We start from the raw sequence: 21112 nt of genomic DNA on the forward strand, positions 1-21112 counted from the left end.
TGTTTATGCTGACCATTTCAATAGCAGAGAAACAGGAAGATGTTTACAGATGGTGTTTGAACCCCATAGAATGGACACTTTTGTTTAAAACATTGGAGAAATTTTGTATAGGAAGAGGATTCATTAATTGGATTAAGGTGTTATATCATAGTCCATAGCTGTGAATAGTCAAATGTCAACAGTATTTCCCTTGAGTAGACTGAGTAGGCAAGGATGACCTGCCTCCAGCATTGTTCATAATGGCAACTGAACCTCTGGCTGAAATTAATAGAAGAGATCCTGAGATTAAGGGCTTCGTGGTTGGACATGATGAGCATAAAATAAGTTTACTTGTGGATTATGTACTATTATATATGTCAGATCTGAAAGGATCCTTGGAAAAGTTACAGGATACTCTCAGAAAATATGGTAGAGTATCTGGTTATAAAGTTAACATGGAAAAAAGTGAAATAATGCCCTTAATAAACCATGATTATGAAAGATATACAATAGGCAGTAGGTTTAAATGGAAATCAGATGGGATTAAATATATGGGAGTATTAACAGACAACAATCTACAAAATCTGTATAAGCTTAATTATGTTCCTTTGTTTAATAAAGTAGAGCAGAACCTACAAAAAATGGAAGGATCTGCTGATAACACTAATAGGAAGAGTGAGTTGTGTAAAAATGAAAATGATTCCAAGACTTCAATATTTGTTCCAATCACTACCTATAGCTTTACCTAAAAATTTTTCAAATTGTAAAACAATCAAGTAAGACAATTCCTATGGAATAAAAAAGTACTTAGAATTACACTGGAAAAACTAACTTGGGATTATAATTAGGAGGATGGAGACTTCCAGATTTTAAAATTATTGGGCTGCACAAGCAAGATTTTTAGCTTTCTTAAAAAAAATTAATGTTAGATATCAAACTGGGTTCGTTTGGAGCTACCTCCTATGAATGAAGTAACAGCTAAAGATTTTATCTATAAATGGGGCACTAAATCAATAAAAACAAGTAACCCTATCTTGGTAAATATGGCAGGAAATTAATTAACGTTTTGCTAAGAGCTTCATTATGTAACAATGTATTGTAACCTATGAATATGAGTAACAGAATTCTAAAGATATGGTTTCAAAAGGGTATACGTTGTAAGCAGACTGTTATAGAGATGGTATTTTAATGTCATTTGAACAAATGAGACACACCTATGGTGTACCTAATGGAACATTTCTATGTTTTCTTCAACTGAGAGCTTTCTTGAGGGAGCAATGAGGACAGGCATCGACTCCTCCAGGAGTTGTTGAAATGAAACGAACGCTTTGGATGGGTAATATGCCCAAATTTATTACTAGAATGCATTTTACTCTTTAGTTAGAAAGTGCAAAACCTGGTCTGCAGAGATCAAGGGAAAGATGAGAGTCTGACTTAGGTGTTGCAATACCAGAATTGTCCTGGTCTTAATGGTGTGTGGATAGTGTAACTCCAACTATTAATGCGAGATATGGGTTAATTCAATATAATTTTTTTGAACACAGTATTTTACTCCACTGAAGTTGCACAAATCCAAGCCAGAAAGACTAGAATGGTGCTTTAGGTGTGAAATAGAGGAAGGAACATTCTTTCATTCAACTTGGTCATGTGTGAAGGTTAGACCTTTTTGGCAAGAAATTTCTGAAGTATTAACAAGAATTATAAGGGTGATCTTCCCAGATGATTCAGAACTTTATTTGTTAGGCAACTTTTTAGACAAAAGTAATAATCTTAGAGCTTCAAATTTTGTTTGTTAAAATTGCACTAGCAGTGGCCAAAAAGTGTATTGCAATCATGTGGAAGTCAGACTTTCCAGTTATCTTGGTGAGATGGATAGCTGTATACCAATGGAAAAAATAACATTCAATTTAAGGATCAAGTACGGTACATTTCTTAAAATATGACAACCATATTTTCACCATGTTGGTGCCTAACCCTAATAATGCTGCTAAATTCAAAAGTGATCTCTCCCTGAATCTTGAGGTTAATCTAAACTGTGAGCTCTGATGGTGTACAAAAAGATATTTCATAAAAGTGTGGGGGTGGGGGGAGAATAGAAGGTGGTAGAGTTAAGTTTTTTTGTATGGCTTTCTTTTGTTTTATACAAAATATATATTTTTTTAATTGAAATGTTATAATAGCTAATTTTCTTATGAAAATTTTAATTTTTTTAATTGAGTGTTCAAATATATCTATTAGATTATTCCAAGATAATACATACATAAATGCATGATATACAAAAATTTTCTTTGCAGGTCTAAATGCCTGTAATTATAGTAACCAATTCATCATATAAATGAATCATCATATAATACTCACAGAGACTGTGAATGACATATTGATAGAACTCAAATTCCAAAATACAGGTCGGTTGCTGTTAAGAATAAGTGCCATTGTCTTGTTGATATGATTAGGTTGAACAATCAATGTAATCTGGAAAGACAAATAGTTAGCTGATGTAAACAATATTTAATCAACAGTGGTCTTAAGTACAAAATACACAATATTTTTCATGGCTTTATGAAAAGTGCTTCAAGAAGTGGAAATTCATGTTTAGCACAAGGATAAAAGTTCCCATTTCTGTGAAATAAACAATTTGCATTCCATAACAAGAGACACTTATCAACCTATTACTTCATGACTGAGGAACTGTGCTCCTTCTTCTGTCCCTCCCCACCCCTAGCATTTTGCTCAAGCTTGAAACATTGGTTATGTACCTTTTATCCTTGCTATATAAAATATACTGTTTGACCTACCAAGTTTCTCCAGCATTGTGTTTTTACTTCAGCAGACATTCATGTTTTACTCTTATAAAATGCTTGTTATTCTTTGAAGCAGTAAGGCATTGAACATTGATTTTTTTGTTAATCTAGAAGAAAACACTTAATTGACAATCATTCATAACCTATGTCTTCATTTGCTCTTTTCTTAGTGTATATATTATTCTATAAAGTCCCAGCCTTCTCCAATCGTATTGATGCACTTTAAATCTTTAAGTTAAGTTAATTTGGAAGTAACCAAAACCAAAGATACTCAAGTGATCATTGTGTGGAATTCTTGTGCAAATCACCTATTATTCAAAAGAATGGGAATTAATTACTGGCAATTAATTAGGCCTCCCAACAACCAGCAGGAAGTGGAGAAAAAGATGTGTAGACAGATTATGGAAAGTTGCAAAAGCAACAAGGTTGTCGTAATGGGAGTCTTCAATTTCTCCAATATCAATTGGGAGAGACTAAAATAACTTGCATCCCTCTAAATCAGCCATTCAGTGTCCTAGGATAGGTATGGCATTTTTTCTGTTCACACTTGACCACTTTTTTTTTGAAAATTTTATTTTTCATTTGCATCAATACATACATATAATTCTTCATCATATAAAAATACAATTATAATAAAAATGACACAAAATTATAAATAAATTTTTATACTCCATCCTCCCCAAAAGGAAAAAGAGAAAAAAATTTAAAAAACTGAATGTATTTATCATTCACTATTCATATATTCCTAACATATTATTCTATCCTGTACATATTAATTGAGAGGAGCAGGTGTTATGGACAATGTGGATGGACTCTTACTGATGAAATCCATATATGGTTTCCAAATCATAAAAATTTTCGGGTCGATTCCTTAAATTGTAAGTAATCTTTTTCCAATGGTCTACAATTTTGAATTTCCGTATGCCATCTATTCAACCTTATAAAATTACCTGACTTCCATGTTACTGCTGTACATTTCCGTGCCACTGCTATTGCTAAACTCAAAAATTTTCATTGATATTTGTCTAACTTCAATTTAATATCAGTGTTATATAAATCACCAAGTAAAAATATTCTGGGGTCTTTTGGTATCTGTATCTTCATAATTTGCCCCAATAATATATTCAAGCCTTCCAAAATTTTCCCACTTTTTCACAAGACCAAACTGCATGTAATAAAGTTCCTGTTTCTTTGTTACATTTGAAACATTTGTCAGAACAATTTGAATTAAACCCATGTAATTTATACAGAGTACAGTATATTGGTGTAAAAAAAATTATATTGTACCATTTGATATCTAACATTAATTGTATTGGTTACACTCTTCTGGCACAATCTTGACCAGGCCTCATCATGAATTTCTATATTTAAGTCTTTTTCCTTTTTTTTTTGTGACTTTTATAGTTCCTTTTTATGAATTGTGTCTTGTAATTGTATTAGTAATTAGTAATAAATTTCTCAATAAATGTACAGATTTTTAAATACTCAAATTTGTACCTAATTTCTTTTTAAAATATGATTTAAGATGATAGTATGAAAAAATAGTATTATTTGGTATTGTGGCGATGTGAGCAGTAGAAGAAACCCAGCCACCTCATTGATGGTCATTAATGACTCTTTTTCTTCAAATTCAGCACGCCCCTATAAGGGCAGCACGAGCTCAGTCACCTGGTGCATTGTGACATCATAATTCCTGCCCAGGGTGTGCGCTGGAAGGGATGCTGAAGTCAGAGAGAAACCTCTTATGATGCCATTTCCCCATGGCTGCCCTGCCACGTGGCAATACAAGCGGGGCCAGTTCGCCATGAGGATGTGCGCTGCCACAGTATATTGTATTTCTTTCATTTGTTCAAAAGTCAAGGAAAAAGAACCTAAGAAACAATTTTTTATCCTCTTTATCCCATTATTGGGCCAGATATCAAAGAAAGGATTATTTAAAGTAAAAGGAATAAGTGAATTCTGCTTTAACATCATCTTAGCTATTTGATAGTTCTTAATTCCTCTTTCTTTATGAATTCCATTTCATATTTTGAATAAATGTTTTAAAATTGGTATTCCTTTTAAAAGTTCCTCGTTCCATTGATACAAAAAATGTGCTGGATTAGTTTCTCCTTCGTTATTCATTTCAATATGTTCCCATGCTGTCTTCTCCCCAATTTGATAACAGAAGGATAGAAATCCTAATTGAGCAGCTTTATAGTAATTTTTAAAATTCAGCAACCATAATCCTCCCTGATCAAATTTCCAAGTTAGTTTTTCCAAAGCTATCCTTGGTATTTTATCTCGCCAAATAAATTTTATTACACTTTTATTTAATTCTTGAAAAACTTAATGACTGAAATAAATATTGCAACCTCAGAAAAATATTCATCTTTATACAATTTACCCTTCCTATTATTGATACATCTTTCCATCTCTTTAAGTCATCATTATTTTTTTTCTAATGGTAGATAATTCAATTTAAATAAATTATTAAAAATTTTATCAATATTAATTCCTAAATATTTAATTGCTTCCTTTTGCCACTTAAACTTCATCACCTGCTTACTTACTGTATAGTCCCCATTATTCATAGGCATCACTTTACTCTTTCCACATTGACTTTATAACCTGATATCAAACCATATTCTGTCAATCGTACATTTATTTTCTTCAAAGATTATTTCTGGTTCTGTAAGATATAATACAATATCATCTGCAAACAAGCTAATTTTATGTTCTCTATCTTCTGTCATAAAGCCCTTAATCTCATTATCTCTTCTTATCACTTCTGTCAATGGTTCTATAACCAATGCAAATAAAAATGGGAAGTTAAAAAGAGATTGGGTTGTATCAGTAATTGGCTTATTCATTTTATTCCAAGGCCAGTCAAGTAGTTATATTAATAAATAAATAAAAAGACCAATTAAAATATTGGATACAACTACAGATAAAGCAGGGAGATATGTAATGATTAATTGTCAAATTTATTCAGAATCTTGGACATTAATGAATATACATGCATCAAATGTAGATGATGGGAAATTTATACAAGATATTTTAATGCAATTATCAAGTGCACAGGGGAAAATAATAATGGGTGGAGATTTTAATTTAGATTCAAAACTAGATAGATCAGATGGAAATATTGTTAAAAATAAATTAGTTAAAATCATGACAGATTTAATGAACGAGATGAGACTTGTTGATAGTTACAAGAAAGTTCATCCTAATGATAGGGATTATTCTTTTTATTCTTTTGGACATAAGACGTATTCATGTATTGATATGATTTTAGTCAATTCACAATTACAGGCTAGAGTTCAGAAGATTGAATATCAAGCAAGAATATTATTGGATCATTCACTTTTAGTGATGTCAATTGCATTGGAAGAAAAACAAAATGTAGGTTATAGATGGAGATTTAATAAGTATTTTTGTGTATTTATCTGTTGTCTCAGTTTTTTCTAGAAATTAATAAACACTCAATAGCAAATAAATTTATTATATGGGATTCTATGAAAGCCTATTTAAGAGGACAAATAATAAGTTACACATCTAAAATAAAGAAGGAATATATGAAAGAAGTAGATCAATTAGACAAAGATGTATTTAGAAAAGGAATTGCATATTCATAAAAATGAAGAGAAACGAAGATTATTGGAATAAAAATAATTGAAACTTCATATAAAACAAACTTATAAAGTAGAAAGATGTGTCCTGTGCACACGACAGAAATATTATGAATTAGATGATGGAGTCCATAAAGTTTTAGCATGACAACTCAAAGTGGAGCAATTATCAAGAACAATAATAGCAACAAAAAGAGAAACTGGTCAAATTACAAATAAAGCACAAGAAATTAAATAATGAATTTTTATAAACAATGATATCAGTTTGAATCTTTAAAGGATGAGGTGTAGTGGCTGCTACACACCAGAAACACACCACTGGACACAGTGGAGGTTTCAGTTGAACTGTTTATTTGAATTTTGCACGTGCCCTTTTAAGGACAACAGGAGTTCCACCCTGTGCAGCGGTGACATCACCACATTGCCTAGAATGCGAGCTGTGGCCTAAGCCATGAGGCAATGAGCAAACCCTGACAACGCCATCTTTCTGCAGCTGCCCCACCAGTGTGGCAGTTCAAGCGGGACTGGTTCGCTCAGAGATGTGTGCCACCATACAAACCCCCCAGAACTGGCTTACATGTCCCGCCACTTGCACAGCCGACCCCTCCGTTTAGGTTGGGCCGCCTGCATGGGTTGGTCGGAGTCCACGTGCGCCGGCTTCAGTCGGTCGACAGTGAAGAGTTCCTCCCTGCCCTCAATGTCCAGAGTGAGTCTTTCCCAATCAATGAAGGACCTTGTGCGGGCCCTGTACAGGTGCTGCAGGGGGACCAGGTGTAGGCCTTGCCGGACGAACACACACTCAGCTGAGGCCAGCTCTTTGGGGACATTCGGCAGGTGCTTGCCATGGTGGGTCAGTGGTGGGGTGACAGCGAGGCAGGTCTGTTGAGGAGGTCCGCAAGAAGGGTTAGGATCTCACCTCCGGATTCTGCACCCACTCCAAAAAATTCCCCTGGTAGCAACAGTGGTGCACCGTAGACGAGTTCTGCAGATGAAGCCTGAAGGTCCTCTTTTAGAGCCGTTCGAATGCCGAGCAGGACCCACACCTTGAGGTGCCGGTGGAAGCGCTCTCTGGGTCCATTCGCCTGAGGATGATGTCATGGTATGGTGGAGCTTGATCCCCAAGCGGTTTGCCAGTGGTGCCCAGAGGGCGGAGGTGAACTGGATGCCCCTGTCAGTGGTCATGTGTGCTAGAACACCAAACTGGGCGACCCAGTTAGCGAACAGGATTCTGGCGCAGGACTCAGCAGAAGTGTCTCTGATGGGGATGGTTTCCGGCCACCTCATCATCCGGTTGACCACAGTCAGGATGTAGCGGGCATCCTGGACTACTATATTGATGTGGATATGGTCAAACCTCCTGGCTGGCAGGTCAAAATGTTGCATCGGGGCTCTAACATGGCGCTGGACTTTGGAGAATTGACAGTGCATGCAATTCCTCACCATCTGGGCCACTTGTTTTTTTAATCCGTGCCAGACAAATCATTCCGCCACCGTGCATACCGATATCTTGACTGAGGGGTGGGACAGGTCATAAATCATCCGGAATGCCTCCTGCCTCCACTGCAGGGGGAACTATCGGTTACGGCGAGCCTGTCGAGACATCACACAGGACCGTGTCGTGAATCCCGGCAGCTTCAGGTCCTCGAGGTGCAGGCTGCTGATGGCGGTTCAGAAGGCCTGCGTCTCTTCATCCTCCCTCTGGGCCTGAGCTAATTGGGCGTAGTTCAGACCAGGGGACAAGTTGTGGATGGTAGGTCTGGAGACAGCATCGGCAACAACATTATCCTTACCTGCCCGGTGTGGATGTCAGTGGTGAACTCCGAGATGTAAGAAAAGTGTCACTGCTGGCGCGCCGACCAGGATCCTTAGCCATGGAAAGGGCCTGAGCAAGCAGCTTGTGGTCCATGAAGGTGGTGAATGGTCTGCCCTTCAGGAAGTAGTGGAAGTGCCTGATCGAGAGGTATATGGCCTGGAGCTCCCTGTCAAATGCACTGTACTTCAGCTCAGGTGGTTGGAGGTGTCAGCTGAAGAACGCCAGTGGGCGCCACTGCCTGTTGACTTCTTGCTTAAGGACGCCCCTGATGGCTGTGGTGGACACGTCCACTGAGAGTGCTGTGTGGGCGTCGGGCCATGGGTGGGCCTGTAGGATGGCGCTAGCGATGGTGGCCTTGGTCTGTGTGAAGGCTGTCTCAGCCACTTTCGACCACTCGAGTGTCTTTTGCTTGGCTGAGATCAGGACAAACAGTGGGCAGCCCCCAGGATGAAGCAGTGGTAGAAGTTAACCATCCCGGTGGAACTCCTGTAGGCCCTTGAGAGTGTCTGGCTTGGTGTAGAGCTTGTCAAAAGAACCAAAGACTTGTTGATCCAAACCAAGGCTTTTATTAGCAAAAGACAGGAGCTCTTCACAGATGGCCGACCAGTCCGGAATGATCCGACCTGGCTAGGGACACAACCCTTTAAGGCCCAGACAGTAGGTGTGGCTAAGCTCTCAGCCAATTGCTGTAAGCACAGTCATTACATACTCTAGATACTGTAACTATATACATTGGTGATAGGTCTGTACTATCACACTTGGGAAACTGCTGAATGGTCTTGACCTGTGATGGTGCTGCCCCATCCACAGTGATGGTATAGCACCGACTCTTTCTCGAACTGACATTTAACATTTTGACGGTGTGGCTGAATTCAGCCAGGTGGGCAAACAGTGCGCGGAGATGGGTCTTGTGCTCATTGTGATCTCGACTGGCAATGAGAATGTCATCAAAATAGATGAACACGAAGTCCAGGTCTCTACCCACTGTGTCCATGAACCGCTGGAAGGTCTGGGCTGCATTCTTCAAGCCAAAAGGCATCCACAGGAATTCAAAAAGGCCGAACGGAGTGATGATAGCGGTTTTGCCAATATCATCTGGGTGTATGGGGATTTGATGGCAGCCCCTCACCAAGTCGACTTTAGAGAAAACCTTGGTGCCATGTAGGTTGGCCGTAAAGTCCTGTATGTTGTGGATGGGATATCGGTCAGGTGCGGTTGCGTCATTGAGCTGGTGGTAGTCCCTACAGGGCGCCAACCCCCAGAGGCCTTTGGGACCACGTTCAGGGGAGAGGCCCAGGGACTGTCCAACCTGCGGACTATGCCGAGTTCCTGGAGACGGGAGAACTCCTCTTTTATGAGCTGCTGTTTCTCCGGCGGCTGTCGTCTGGCTTTGGCATGGAGTGGGGGGCCCTGTGTGGCGATTTGGTGACAAATGCCATGCTGGGGGATGGTGGCAGTGAATTGTGGCTGTAGAATGGCAGGGAACTTGTCTAGGATGTGGGAGTACTCATTCCTGGGCGTGCAGATGGTGGCTATCCCCGAGCTGTGCGCACTGGACAGCTCGAGTCAAAGGGACTGGAAGGTACGGGCATGTACGAGTCTCTTGTCCTTCAGTCGACCAGCAGGTTGTGTGCTTGGAGGAAATCGGCTTCTAGCAGCATAGTTCTCATGGTGGCCAGCAGGAACTTCCAACAATATTTGTCTGGCCCGAAGTGTACCTGAATGGTCTGTGTACCAAAGGTCTTTATGTTGGTGCTGTTCGCTGCCTGCAGGGTCAGGCTTCATGCTCTCATGCGAGATTCGAGGGTGGTCAGGGAAAGCACACTCAATTCTGCTCTGGTGTCCATGAGGAAACACCACCCATTGGTCTTGTCGACCACGTGAAAGAGGCTGTTTGTGTGGCCAGCCATCACAGCCATCAGCGGCAGCTGGCCTGGTCATTTCCCTGGTATGAGCAGGGCTGTCGGCACTTGCGGGCTTGGGTTCCCCAGCGTTGGTGGTATAAACACCAAGTGGTTTGGTGTTCCTCTGGTTTCTGCCTGGGGGCGGGCTGTGGTCGGCTGGGTCCAGGGCAGGCGACCTGGTTCATGGTGGCCTCGTTCTCCTGTTTGGTTCACCACAGCACATCGGCGCAACCGTCTGGTGGTCCGAGAAGTCCTCATCCACTAATAGGAACTGGATGTCTTCCAGCATTTGTTCAAAGAAGGCTTGCTCAAACATCAGGCAGGGTTTGTGACCTTCTGCCAGTGCGAGCATTTCGTCTATCAGCGCGGATGGGGCTCTGACCCCCCCCCCCCAGGCCATCGAGGTGCATCAGCCTGGCCAGGCGTTTCCGGCAGGAGAGACCGAAGGTGCCAAGGAGGAGGGCTTTGAGGGTGACATACTTGCCCTACTCTGGAGGATCTTGGATCAGGTCATCCACTCTGGCCGGAATTTCTTCGTCAAGGGCTCTCACCACATGATAGAACATCATGGAGTCAGAGGTGATCTGTCTGAGATGAAACTGCGCCTCCACCCACCAGCCCGAACCATGTGTGAGGTCAATGGGTCCAAAAGGGGGAGGGGGGCAGGGGGAGTTTCACGGAGACAATGCTGATCATCGACTAATCCATGTTGGGAGACCAGATATCGTCTGGGCTCTGCAGCATCACCAATGTAGCAGCTGCTGCACACCAGAAGCACACCACTGTACATGGTGGAGGTTTCAGTTGAACTGTTTATTTGAATTTCATGCGCGTCCCATTAAGGCCAACTGGAGTTCTGCCCCACGCAGCGGTGATGTCACCACATTGCCTGGGGTGCGAGCTGTGGCCTAAGCCACGAGGCAATGAGCAAGCCCCAACAGCATCATCTTTCTGCAGCTGTCCCGCCACCACGGTGGTGTAAGTGAGGCCAGTTCGCTCACAGAGATGTTTTTTTTTCCTCTGTGGTGGTGCACATGAATATCTTTCACGTTACATTGCCTGAATTAAATGTCAATGAAAAAATAGAAATATCCAATTTCTTTACAGATGTTGAAGTATATGATATATTGATGACTTTGCCAAATAATAAGGCACAGGGAGAGGAAGGTTTCTCTCTGGAGTTTTATAAAGAATTTAACAAGTTGTTAATTCCTGTTTTTATGGGACTTTTGGATCTAACAACTTACCAGAATCTTTTAAACCACATTAATAACAGTTATTCCAAAAAAAGGGAAAGATCCTTTATTACCATCCTCTTATAGACCGACCGATATCATTATTAAATACAGATTATAAAATTGTATCCAAATTATTAACAAACAGATTAACTAAATTTGCCTAAATTGATAAATATGGACCAGACTGGCTTTATTAAACATAGAAGATTCGTGGACAATATAGTTAAATTTATGTTTACTTAATGTAGTCTAGAAAGAAAAGATACCAGCAGTAGTGGTGACTTTAGCTGTGGAAAAAGCGTTCGATAGAAGTATTGAATGTTTTTGGAATTACAAATTATTTTATAAATTGGTTAAGAGCTTTGTATTATCATCCAAAAGCTAAGGTGGTCATATATAGGCAAATAAATATCTAAACCTTTTCCATTAGAAAGGTCATCTAGACAAGGATGCCCATTATCACCATTTTTATTTGCATTGGCTACACTTGACCACTCTTAACTGGGACACTGCATGCATTCACACTTGCAAGGAGCCATCCCTGGGGTTTGGACTGTTCTACCTTCTACCAGTAATATCATGGCACATTGTGCAATGGTGGACCTGATCAATGTATTTATGATCTTATATTTGAACAAAATTAATCATGCCTAATTATAACATAATTAAGCTTTATGTACAACACAGTATGAGCCCTTCAACCCCTATTGTTGAAGTGCTGACCTATATAAACCTTTATAATGGACCATGGGAAATATTGCAATAAATAGCAATAGCGGACAATTTTTAAACAGTGTGGGAAAGCTGGTAGCGCTATAGTGGATAATTCATACAGTGTGGGAAAGTTGGTAGCGCTATAGTGGATAATTCATACAGTGTGGGAAAGTTGGTAGCGCTATAGTGGATAATTCATACAGTGTGGGAAAGTTGGTAGCGCTATAGTGGATAATTCATACAGTGTGGGAAAATTGGTAGCGCTATAGTGGATAATTCATACAGTGTGGGAAAGTTGGTAGCGCTATAGTGGATAATTCATACAGTGTGGGAAAGTTGGTAGCACTATCACGCACAATTTAAAGAGCGTGGGAAAGTTGATAGTGCTATTGCGCACAATATACAAATACCGTGGAAAAAAAGTGATGGCGGATCTGCCCTCCCAGAATTCTGTGCAGCAGAGAAAGGGCTGCAAGCACAGAGGACTCATGGAAGGGTTTCTCTGTGTTCATTGCCATTTTATTTCCTCTCTCTCTCTCTCTCTCTCTCTCTGCAACTTTCTCACAACAAAGTTTATACCTTCATATTAATGTTTTCTTCCTTCATGTTCCTGCACTCGCACAAAAATTTGCATAATTTCTATCCCAGAATATAATTGCCCGTTGCCACGCTGACATCTGTAGATGCCAGGGATTATACTAGGAATCAAGGCAGTCTACCCTGGCATGAGATGGCATCATCTCATGCCAGCATTGAGATGGCATCATCTCATGCCAGCATTGAGATGATTTTCGTTTCACATTAGACCCTTTTTAGGCTGATTTGCCATTAATTCCTGGGACCACTTGCAAGTTTGAAAGGGGCTTTAGGTAGGACAGAATTTTTTAATCACATCCCGGAGGGTTTCTTGAGGCAGCATGTAGATAGACCAACCAAGAAAGGGGCCATACGAAACCTCATATTGACAAATCAGCCCGACCAAATGATCGGAGTTCCAGTGGGGGGAAATTTTTGAAATCGTGATCACTCTTCCTGAAGTTTCAAGATAGTCATGGACAAGGATAAGCTTGGAAGTAAAATACAAAACTCTGTAGACACCATGATTGAAGTAAAAACACAATGCAGGAGAAACTCAGCAGGTCAAACAATATGCTTTATATAGCAAGGGTAAAAATACATAACTGAAGTTTCAGGTTTCAGTCCTTTATCAAGGTATGGAAAAACATTTGTAGGCATCCAAATAAAAGAGTGGGGGGGGGGGGGAGTCGTGGTTGCAAAGGCAAGAGGTAATAGGTGGAGAAGGGAAGGAGGGGACAGCAGCAAAGATGGGGAGGAGGAATGGGTTGGTGAGTAGAGAAGGAAGGGAAGAAGGAGAGCTGAAAAGGGAAAGGGAAAGGACAGCAGGTTGGCAGAAACCAGAAAAGTCAATGTTAATACTATCTGACTGGATAGTGGCCAGATGGAAAATCAGGTGTGGTTCTTTTAATTTACGGGTAGTCTTGGTGGGATAGTACACAAGGACATGGACTAACATGTGAGTATGGGAGTATGACATAGAACTGAAATGGTTGCCTACTGGGAGGTCTCTGTCACTAGCGGGACGGACCAAAGGTGCTCAGCAAAGCAATCTCCCAATCTGCACCCAGTCTCTCCGATGTAAAGAAGGCCACAAAGGGAGCACTGTGGATATATAAGTGAAGTATTGCTTCACTTGAAAGGCCTGTTTAAGGTCCCAGACTGTGGTGAGGGAGAAGATATGGGCACAAGTGTGGCACCTCCTGCAGCCACAGGGGAAAGTGCCGGGAGTGGGGAGCAATTGGTGGGGGGGGATGAGTGGAGACACGGAGGAGAGGAGGGGGATAAAAGCATCAAATGTTTAAATTTGGGGAAGAGGAATTAAAGGAGATGTGTGGGGCATATGGCCAGCATGGTTAGCGGACCCCTAAATTTGTACATTCTTCTGGTGTCTGCGTGGATTTCCTTTGAGTGCTCCTATAAGGGTTGTAGGTTAATTGGTGTATTCAGAGGACTCAGGTTCATGGGCCAGAAGAGCCTGTTACTATGCTATACAACAAAAAAAAATTAAAACACACAGAGGTGGTAGGTGCCTGGAAGAAATAGCTGGGGAATTATTGGAAGCAGTTTCATTAATACAATTTAAAGATGATTCCAGATAGACACATGAATATGAAGTGGATGGAGGGATATCATTCAAGTACAAACAGCAGAGTTTCAGTTTGATTTGGACATCATGTTCAACAGGAATGTGTAGATTGAAGGGACTGTTCCTGTGCTCTACGGTTCTATATTCTACCTCTATTTATAACCTACATTAACTTTTTGGAAAATGATACAAAATAAATGGGTGAGCAAATTTTTACATAGGACACTGGAGAAAGTGTGCAAATAAGTTTTTATATAGTAGTGCAACTGGATGTTTGCTCACAAGTTATAAAACTACAACAAATAAATTCCTACCTAAACCTTCAGCCATTCACAATTCATTTTACAAGATAATTTTTAAAAATGGAATGTTTCTTACTTTACATCCAATTACATGGCTTTACATAAAGAATTATTTTTGTTTTGATGCTTGAGAAATTTTATGCCAACTCGTAGCTTAAAATAAATATTAGTCTAAAACTAGTAACTTTGGAATTGTGGTATAAATTTTATCTGAGGTTTTCTTTTGATCAAATCACCTCTACAACTGGGTCATTAAACTCAGCATATACAAAACAATTAAAATAAAATGCCACTGTTACTATTTTTACTTGTGTTTGTTGTAGATATAATTGTTTTCTGTTTGAACATTTTATTTTCATATGCTGTGATTTTATAAACTGATTTCCCGTAATTCTTTGGTTCCATTTTAATAGAGACGGCTCCATCCTACATTGGGCTTTCTGCCATCTATGTGCTTGCCAGACATTTTACACTGCCATAGCCTCAGTATATTTTAAGATCTGTCTAGCAGATCTGTTTTTACACAATGCAATACAGATATCAGGATAGCTTTATGCATTTAATTTATTTGTTTACTCTAACCAAAAGGAATTAAAAAAGAAAAAAATGCAAGTTTTAAAAATGACCAAGCATAAATTGTATTTGAAATTCACTAATCCTCCTCTCAATAGCTCCATGTCAATTTTCTGACTAAATCTTCTGTGACTCATTATTTACCAAAATTGACAAATCCAGATCAAGCTGCTTTTGTGAAAAAACAACAATCAGCCCACAACTTGAGTAGACTATTTAATATTATACATTTGGCACAGTCCAAGGGGAATCTGAGTGTGGCAGTGGCTTTGGATGCCGAGAAGGCATTTGACAGACTAGAGTGGGGTTTTTTTATTCAAAGTACTTGAGAAATTTGAATTGGGACAATCATTCATTAATTAGGTAAAAACACTTTATTGTAAACCTCGAGCTAGGATTGTTACCAATGGGCAGATGTCTCAAGTTTTCCCACTCAGTAGGTCAAGTAGACAAAGCTGTCCATTATCTCCACCTCTATTTATTTTAGCCACAGAACCATTAGCAGGATTTGTTCGATGGATAAGGAGGTTCAGAGTGAACAGGAAAGAACATTTGATAAATTTATTTGCTGAAGATGTATTAATATATTTGACAAATCCAATCGAATTTCTGGCTAAGGTGCAAGATATCTTGGAAGATTATGGTGAGGTTTCTGGGTATAGAATAAATGTTGATAAAGCCAAATTATATCCATAACAAAAAGAGATTATAGACAGTTGCAACAAGGAAGTAAATTTGATTGGCCACAAGGGCGTATTAAATATTTCAGGACAAGGGTAGACAATAACCTATAGTATTTATATAAATTGAATTACCTCCCCTTGTTTGGAAAGATTGAAGAGAATTTACATTGATGGGGGAGCCTGCCCATTACTTTAATAGGTAGGATGAGTTGCATTAAGATGAAAGTGATGCCAAGACTGCAATATTTCTTTCAATCCTTGCCCATTCTTACACCAACAAAAATTTTTAATGCACTTAACAGGCAATGTCAAACAATTTATATGGAATTCTAAGATGCCAAGAGTCTCCATGGAAAAACTTACTTGGAATTATTCATTGGATGGACTATAATTAACTGATTTTTAAAAAAATATTATTTGGATGCCCAATCAAAATTTATAGCTTTTTTTTGAGAGAGAGGATATTCCTGATTGGGTTCAAACTGAAGATATCAGAAGATTTCATTTACAAATGGAATATTAAATTATTGTGTGAAAAAAAACAGATAACCCCATTCTAAAACACATAATTTGAATATGGCAACAAATTAATAAATATATAGGTCTGAAAGTGGGATTATCTTCAAAAACATCCTTGTATCAAAATGAGTTAATACCAATGATATTAGGAATAAAATCCTGGACACTTGGCACCATAAAGAGATCAAGTGTATTGAGAAATGTTATGAACAAAGACAATTTATGACATTTGAACAGCTAAAAAATAGATATAATTTTTCAAATAGAACTTCATTCTTCTATCTTCAATTTAGATCTTTAAGAGATAGTTTAGGACAAGCCATGACCCTGCCAATATGTAGTGACATGGAGGCTCTTTACATGGTTTAAAATCTGAAATTCCAAACTCGTGTTTTAGGTGTGGTATAGAGGTTGGAACATTTATACTTTCAACCTGTCTATATATGAAAGTAAGATCCTTTTGGTATAATTTGGCAGAAATGTCGACAAAAATTATAGAAATGGGTTTTCTGTATTTATTGAGCAATAAATAGAAACTATCAAAATATCAAATAAAGTTCATGAAGATTGCACTAGCGGTAGCCAGGAGATGTATAGCTATTACAGGGAAATCTGACTACTCCCTACTTATTATTTACTGGAATATGGAAATACAAAATTGTGCCACCTTGGAAAAGATAACAATCTTAAAAAGAAATATGACATGTCTGTTAAAATATGGCAATCTTATTTGAATCATACTGGCTTAAGGATATAATTAATTTCCCCAAAAAGGTTTAAATAATATAGTTAGGTTAATAATGTTGAATTCCTGAAGATATGGACTAATTAATGAAGGCATGCTCAAACACCCCTTTTTTAGACAATGTTTTTGGTTTTTTTAATGTTAACATTTGGGGGGGTGAGATTTTGGCAATCATATGAGGCTGTAATTTTAAAATACTATTTATATGAGGTATGTAATAATGTTCTATGAGTCTTTGAAAAATTAAAATATTCAAATGTTCTGTGATTCTTCACAAGAAATACAGAAAAGTGACAAATTTTCTGTTAAAGTATTGATGAGATCCAAATTTTTCTTTCAATGTAGAAAATGTTAAGTTCAAGATATCTAATAGATTGTGATTAAACTAAAATTCTCAAAGGTCAGCAAGGTAATTGTAGTGATTAGCTCAATACTATTCCTGTGGCAGCAATGTGGGTTCGAATCCAACGCTGTCAGAAGGGAGTTTGTATGTTCTCCCAATTCTGCGTGTGTTTCCTCCAGGTGCACCAGTTTCCTCCCACCCTTCAAAATGTACTGGGGTTGTAGGTTAATTGGGATATTTGGGCAGCTAGAAGGGCCTGTCAGCGAGCTGTATGTCTAAACTTAACATTTAAAACTTTAAATTCTCATGCTAATAATATTATCTGAGCCAATCAATACATATTATATTGTCTAATGTGAATATTCAAAACTAAATTGTTCTGATGCTTCATTAAAATTTAATAAATAGTATCAATGATTCTAAAGTTTAAAAGCACAAACTCCTCTCACTACTTCAAAATGCAGTTTCAGATTAGGCTTTATCCCCTCCTTTACTGGCAAAATCTCAAACTGAAATAAGGCTCCAGTGCTCAGGTCTCAGATCTAATTAGTTTTAAAATATTACATTTGAAGTAATATGTACCCAAACTCATTTTGCACCTACCAAAAGCAGCAATGTAAATGCATATGTAATGATGAATTTTAAACATTCTTTTAAACTTGGTTTTGAGATAAGAAAATAATAAATCAGGTTTTGAAAAAAAACTTTTATGAATGAACTAGGATGGTCCAAAGACTTTCTTTTATCGCAGCTTATTAATTTTGATTTAACTTTCTTTTACACCTTTCCTACACATCAAAACATGCACTTGACAGCTGGTTGAAAGCCTGTTGCATATAAGGTCTGAATGATACCCAAATATATTATTTATATCAAGCATTCTAAATATTTCATTGTCTAGTTTCGATTCTCAATGTGCAACATCGAGAAACTATCTACACAAAGAATGTTGGAGTATTTCTTTAAATAAGTCTTCTTTGCAAAGTGCCCAATCATCAAAATATTCCTCACAATCTTAAATAATTCCAAAGAATTTAATATAAATCCTTGAAATTACCTGAGGGAAATTTCTGGGAGGAATGATCGAATCAACAAAGTATACACTTTCATTAGTTGTGGAGTTTCCACGACACATGCAGTATCGTACCGCTTGTGAGACAGCAACAGGATGGTTTCTTCCAATTTTCCCGACTTTACATTCTTTGGTTGGAGCCGCACCTTTAAAACACAAAAAAAACAATACTTTATTTATTCCAAAATACAATTATTAGAAATTAAGCAAAGAATTCAAATTCAAAATGAAAGAATTGAATCATGTTAAAAATTAAACATGCCAGATCAATATGACAGCTTATTGACTTTGATAATCATCACATGGCTAGGGCCCCCTCCCTAACTATTCCCATCTCAACTAACTTCTATAGTTGAAGCATCCAGCAGGTACATTTTTCTAGAAGATTTTATCTTATATCACTGGTCTGCTACTAAGACTGGTTCAAAACCAGTTTACTTCTGGGACTCCATCTCCCACAGTTCTAGATCCAAAGTCAAATCACATCTTCTGCATTGTTCTGAAACTGACTGTAGTTTACCTTAATCCAGATTGATCATTAATACCTGGACCAGCTGGAGAGCTAGAAGCAGTCAAACTTAAACAGCTGCTTTTCACTCCTTTCTCCACAATCTTTGGCATCACTCTTTGACCCTCTCACCAATGAACTATTTTAAGTGTTTGATGGAACATTTTATTGAATATTCTGTACAGTAACATATTATTCCTATTCATTTTTATAATTAGCTTAGAGCATGGAGTAACCAGCAGAAAGAAAATCTACCTAAAATTGGTCTCAGTAGAAGTAGCTTGGAAATTACTGGCATGAATGTCTTTAGTTTAAAAATATATTTTTTTTTTAAATTTGGTATGGAAGATCTTTTAAATAAAAATGATACTTTGAGCTCCTGCATCATACACTGTAACTTTCCCGTTAGTATAAAGGGACTGTCCCTTTAAGACATTGATCCCCAGAATATATTTATGCAATGCTGCTATTAAAACTGTTACGAGTCAGTGAGGTTGGTTCCCAATGGCCATGTGAAGTTGGTTCCTGATGGCCACGTGAAGTGTGATTTTCTTCACAGGTAAAAGGGAATCCCTTCTGCATTCCTTTCCACCCAGCGGGGTTTCCCAAAACGATGGTGTGTTGTGCACCTGTGTCGACGAGTGCAGTCCACCTCTGTATCTTTTTCCTTTCCCTTTGTATAGCTATGGGTATGTGTGGCTTCAGATCCCCCAGTTGAAAGTGAGCAATGGAACATATGCCCTGGGGGCCCTGGCCTTCATACGATGAGAGGAGGTGAGGGTGGTTTCCTGCCGGCAGTGATGGGACATTTCCTGTCTCAGCAGGTCTCTGATCTCAGCCTTGAGGGCAGTAGAGACTGTTTTGAGTGGGGGAGGGGCAGAGGCTGTGTTAGTGTCGGCGGGGGCAGCCCATGTGGTCCGGAGGTTGGGGATGTCCCCTTTGTCATGCTTGATCCCAGGGTGGGTGTAGGCTTTTGCTTGGCAAGATTCCACACCCCCCACCCCCGGCAATGCTCCTTCCAGTGTGTAAATGGCAGGGGTTGGAATCCCATCAATGTTGGCGCTTCCACCCCAGGTTGCGTTATAACTGTTTACATGTCCCGGCATGCAACAAGTCCAGGTATATCTATTTACTTCTGAAACGAGAGGCTGTATCTCCAACCCTCGTCTCCGCCCTATAGACTTGGCCAGGCGCCTCCCCACTGCATATATTTTAATCCTTCCAGGAGGGTGATGGCAACCCGCATGGTCTTCCCATTAGCCAGTCCCATGAGGGGCAGGACCAACAACCTAAAATCGATAGTGACCAAGTATTCCGCTAGCATGTTGGTCACCCTGATGTTCTTTAAAATGTTATGATCGCAGGCTCCCTCGTATATGGCATTCACCAGTGCCCACTTCCTAATGACAATGGTGCTCTCAATGATCGTGTTCCATTGTCGCCACCCATGTAAATCCCACTCAAGAAGGATAGGGTACTGAACCACAGCAGTCACCACCTGATCCCACAGGGTAGTGCCATTCCAGATCCTTTCCTGCGGTTGCCCAAGGCATTGTTAACGCTCTGCTGGTCAGGAGGGATTCCCTTTGTCTCCCCTTAGCTTTGGAAAACCCCAACTTAAGAAGGGAAACCATGTGGTGCCCCATTTTCTCACCACGTGGGTCTAACTGCTTTGACCTGTCCACTGGTTTACTGTGGTCCACCAGCATGCTGGCCAAGCTCCCAAATTCCTCCCTTTCATCAGTCCACCTGGGAATACTATCCTTGGTACCTGCGCTGGATCTCTTGCCCCTGTTCCTAAACATCCCCCCTCGTCTGTGTGCACCCAAGACCTCGGAGACCCTGTTCACAGCACCAATTATTCTGAGTGAGGGAACAAATTTGATGGGTCTCAAAAGCAAGGATTCTGAACACAATGTGACAATAAATTACTTTACAGAGACATGCATGTGAATGTCATAACAGGGATAAGGCACACATACACAAACAGAAAACATTGAACCAGAGTACACAGTGCTGTTACATACAATCAAGGAAATGAAACAATAAAATACCTGCCACCCCTTGACTCGGTGCAGGCATGGCTCAATGTTACTTGAGACACTAAGATGCTCTCAACCCTTTACTAGTGCACACCTTATCA

The 21112-nt window shown here is 39.3% G+C and overlaps 1 protein-coding gene across 8 annotated transcripts in view; it reads right to left on the reverse strand.

The window, feature by feature from the left end:
* LOC138736713 (transforming growth factor beta receptor type 3-like) overlaps positions 1-21112 on the reverse strand; it is a 130666-nt gene that overhangs the window by 72190 nt on the left and 37364 nt on the right. For 5 of the 8 annotated variants that reach the window (XM_069886678.1, XM_069886646.1, XM_069886656.1 and 2 more), the window contains 2 exons: positions 18447-18607; positions 2338-2451 (listed from right to left, as the gene is read on the reverse strand). In XM_069886678.1, the coding sequence (XP_069742779.1) occupies positions 2338-2451; positions 18447-18607 (275 nt within the window). Of the gene's footprint in view, positions 1-2337; positions 2452-5332; positions 5452-18446; positions 18608-21112 lie in introns of those variants that run through there. The other 3 variants (XM_069886707.1, XM_069886697.1, XM_069886690.1) reach the window with 3 other exon arrangements.

The sequence above is a fragment of the Narcine bancroftii genome, chromosome 1, assembly GCF_036971445.1.
Source record: "Narcine bancroftii isolate sNarBan1 chromosome 1, sNarBan1.hap1, whole genome shotgun sequence".
Lineage (NCBI taxonomy): Eukaryota > Metazoa > Chordata > Chondrichthyes > Torpediniformes > Narcinidae > Narcine > Narcine bancroftii.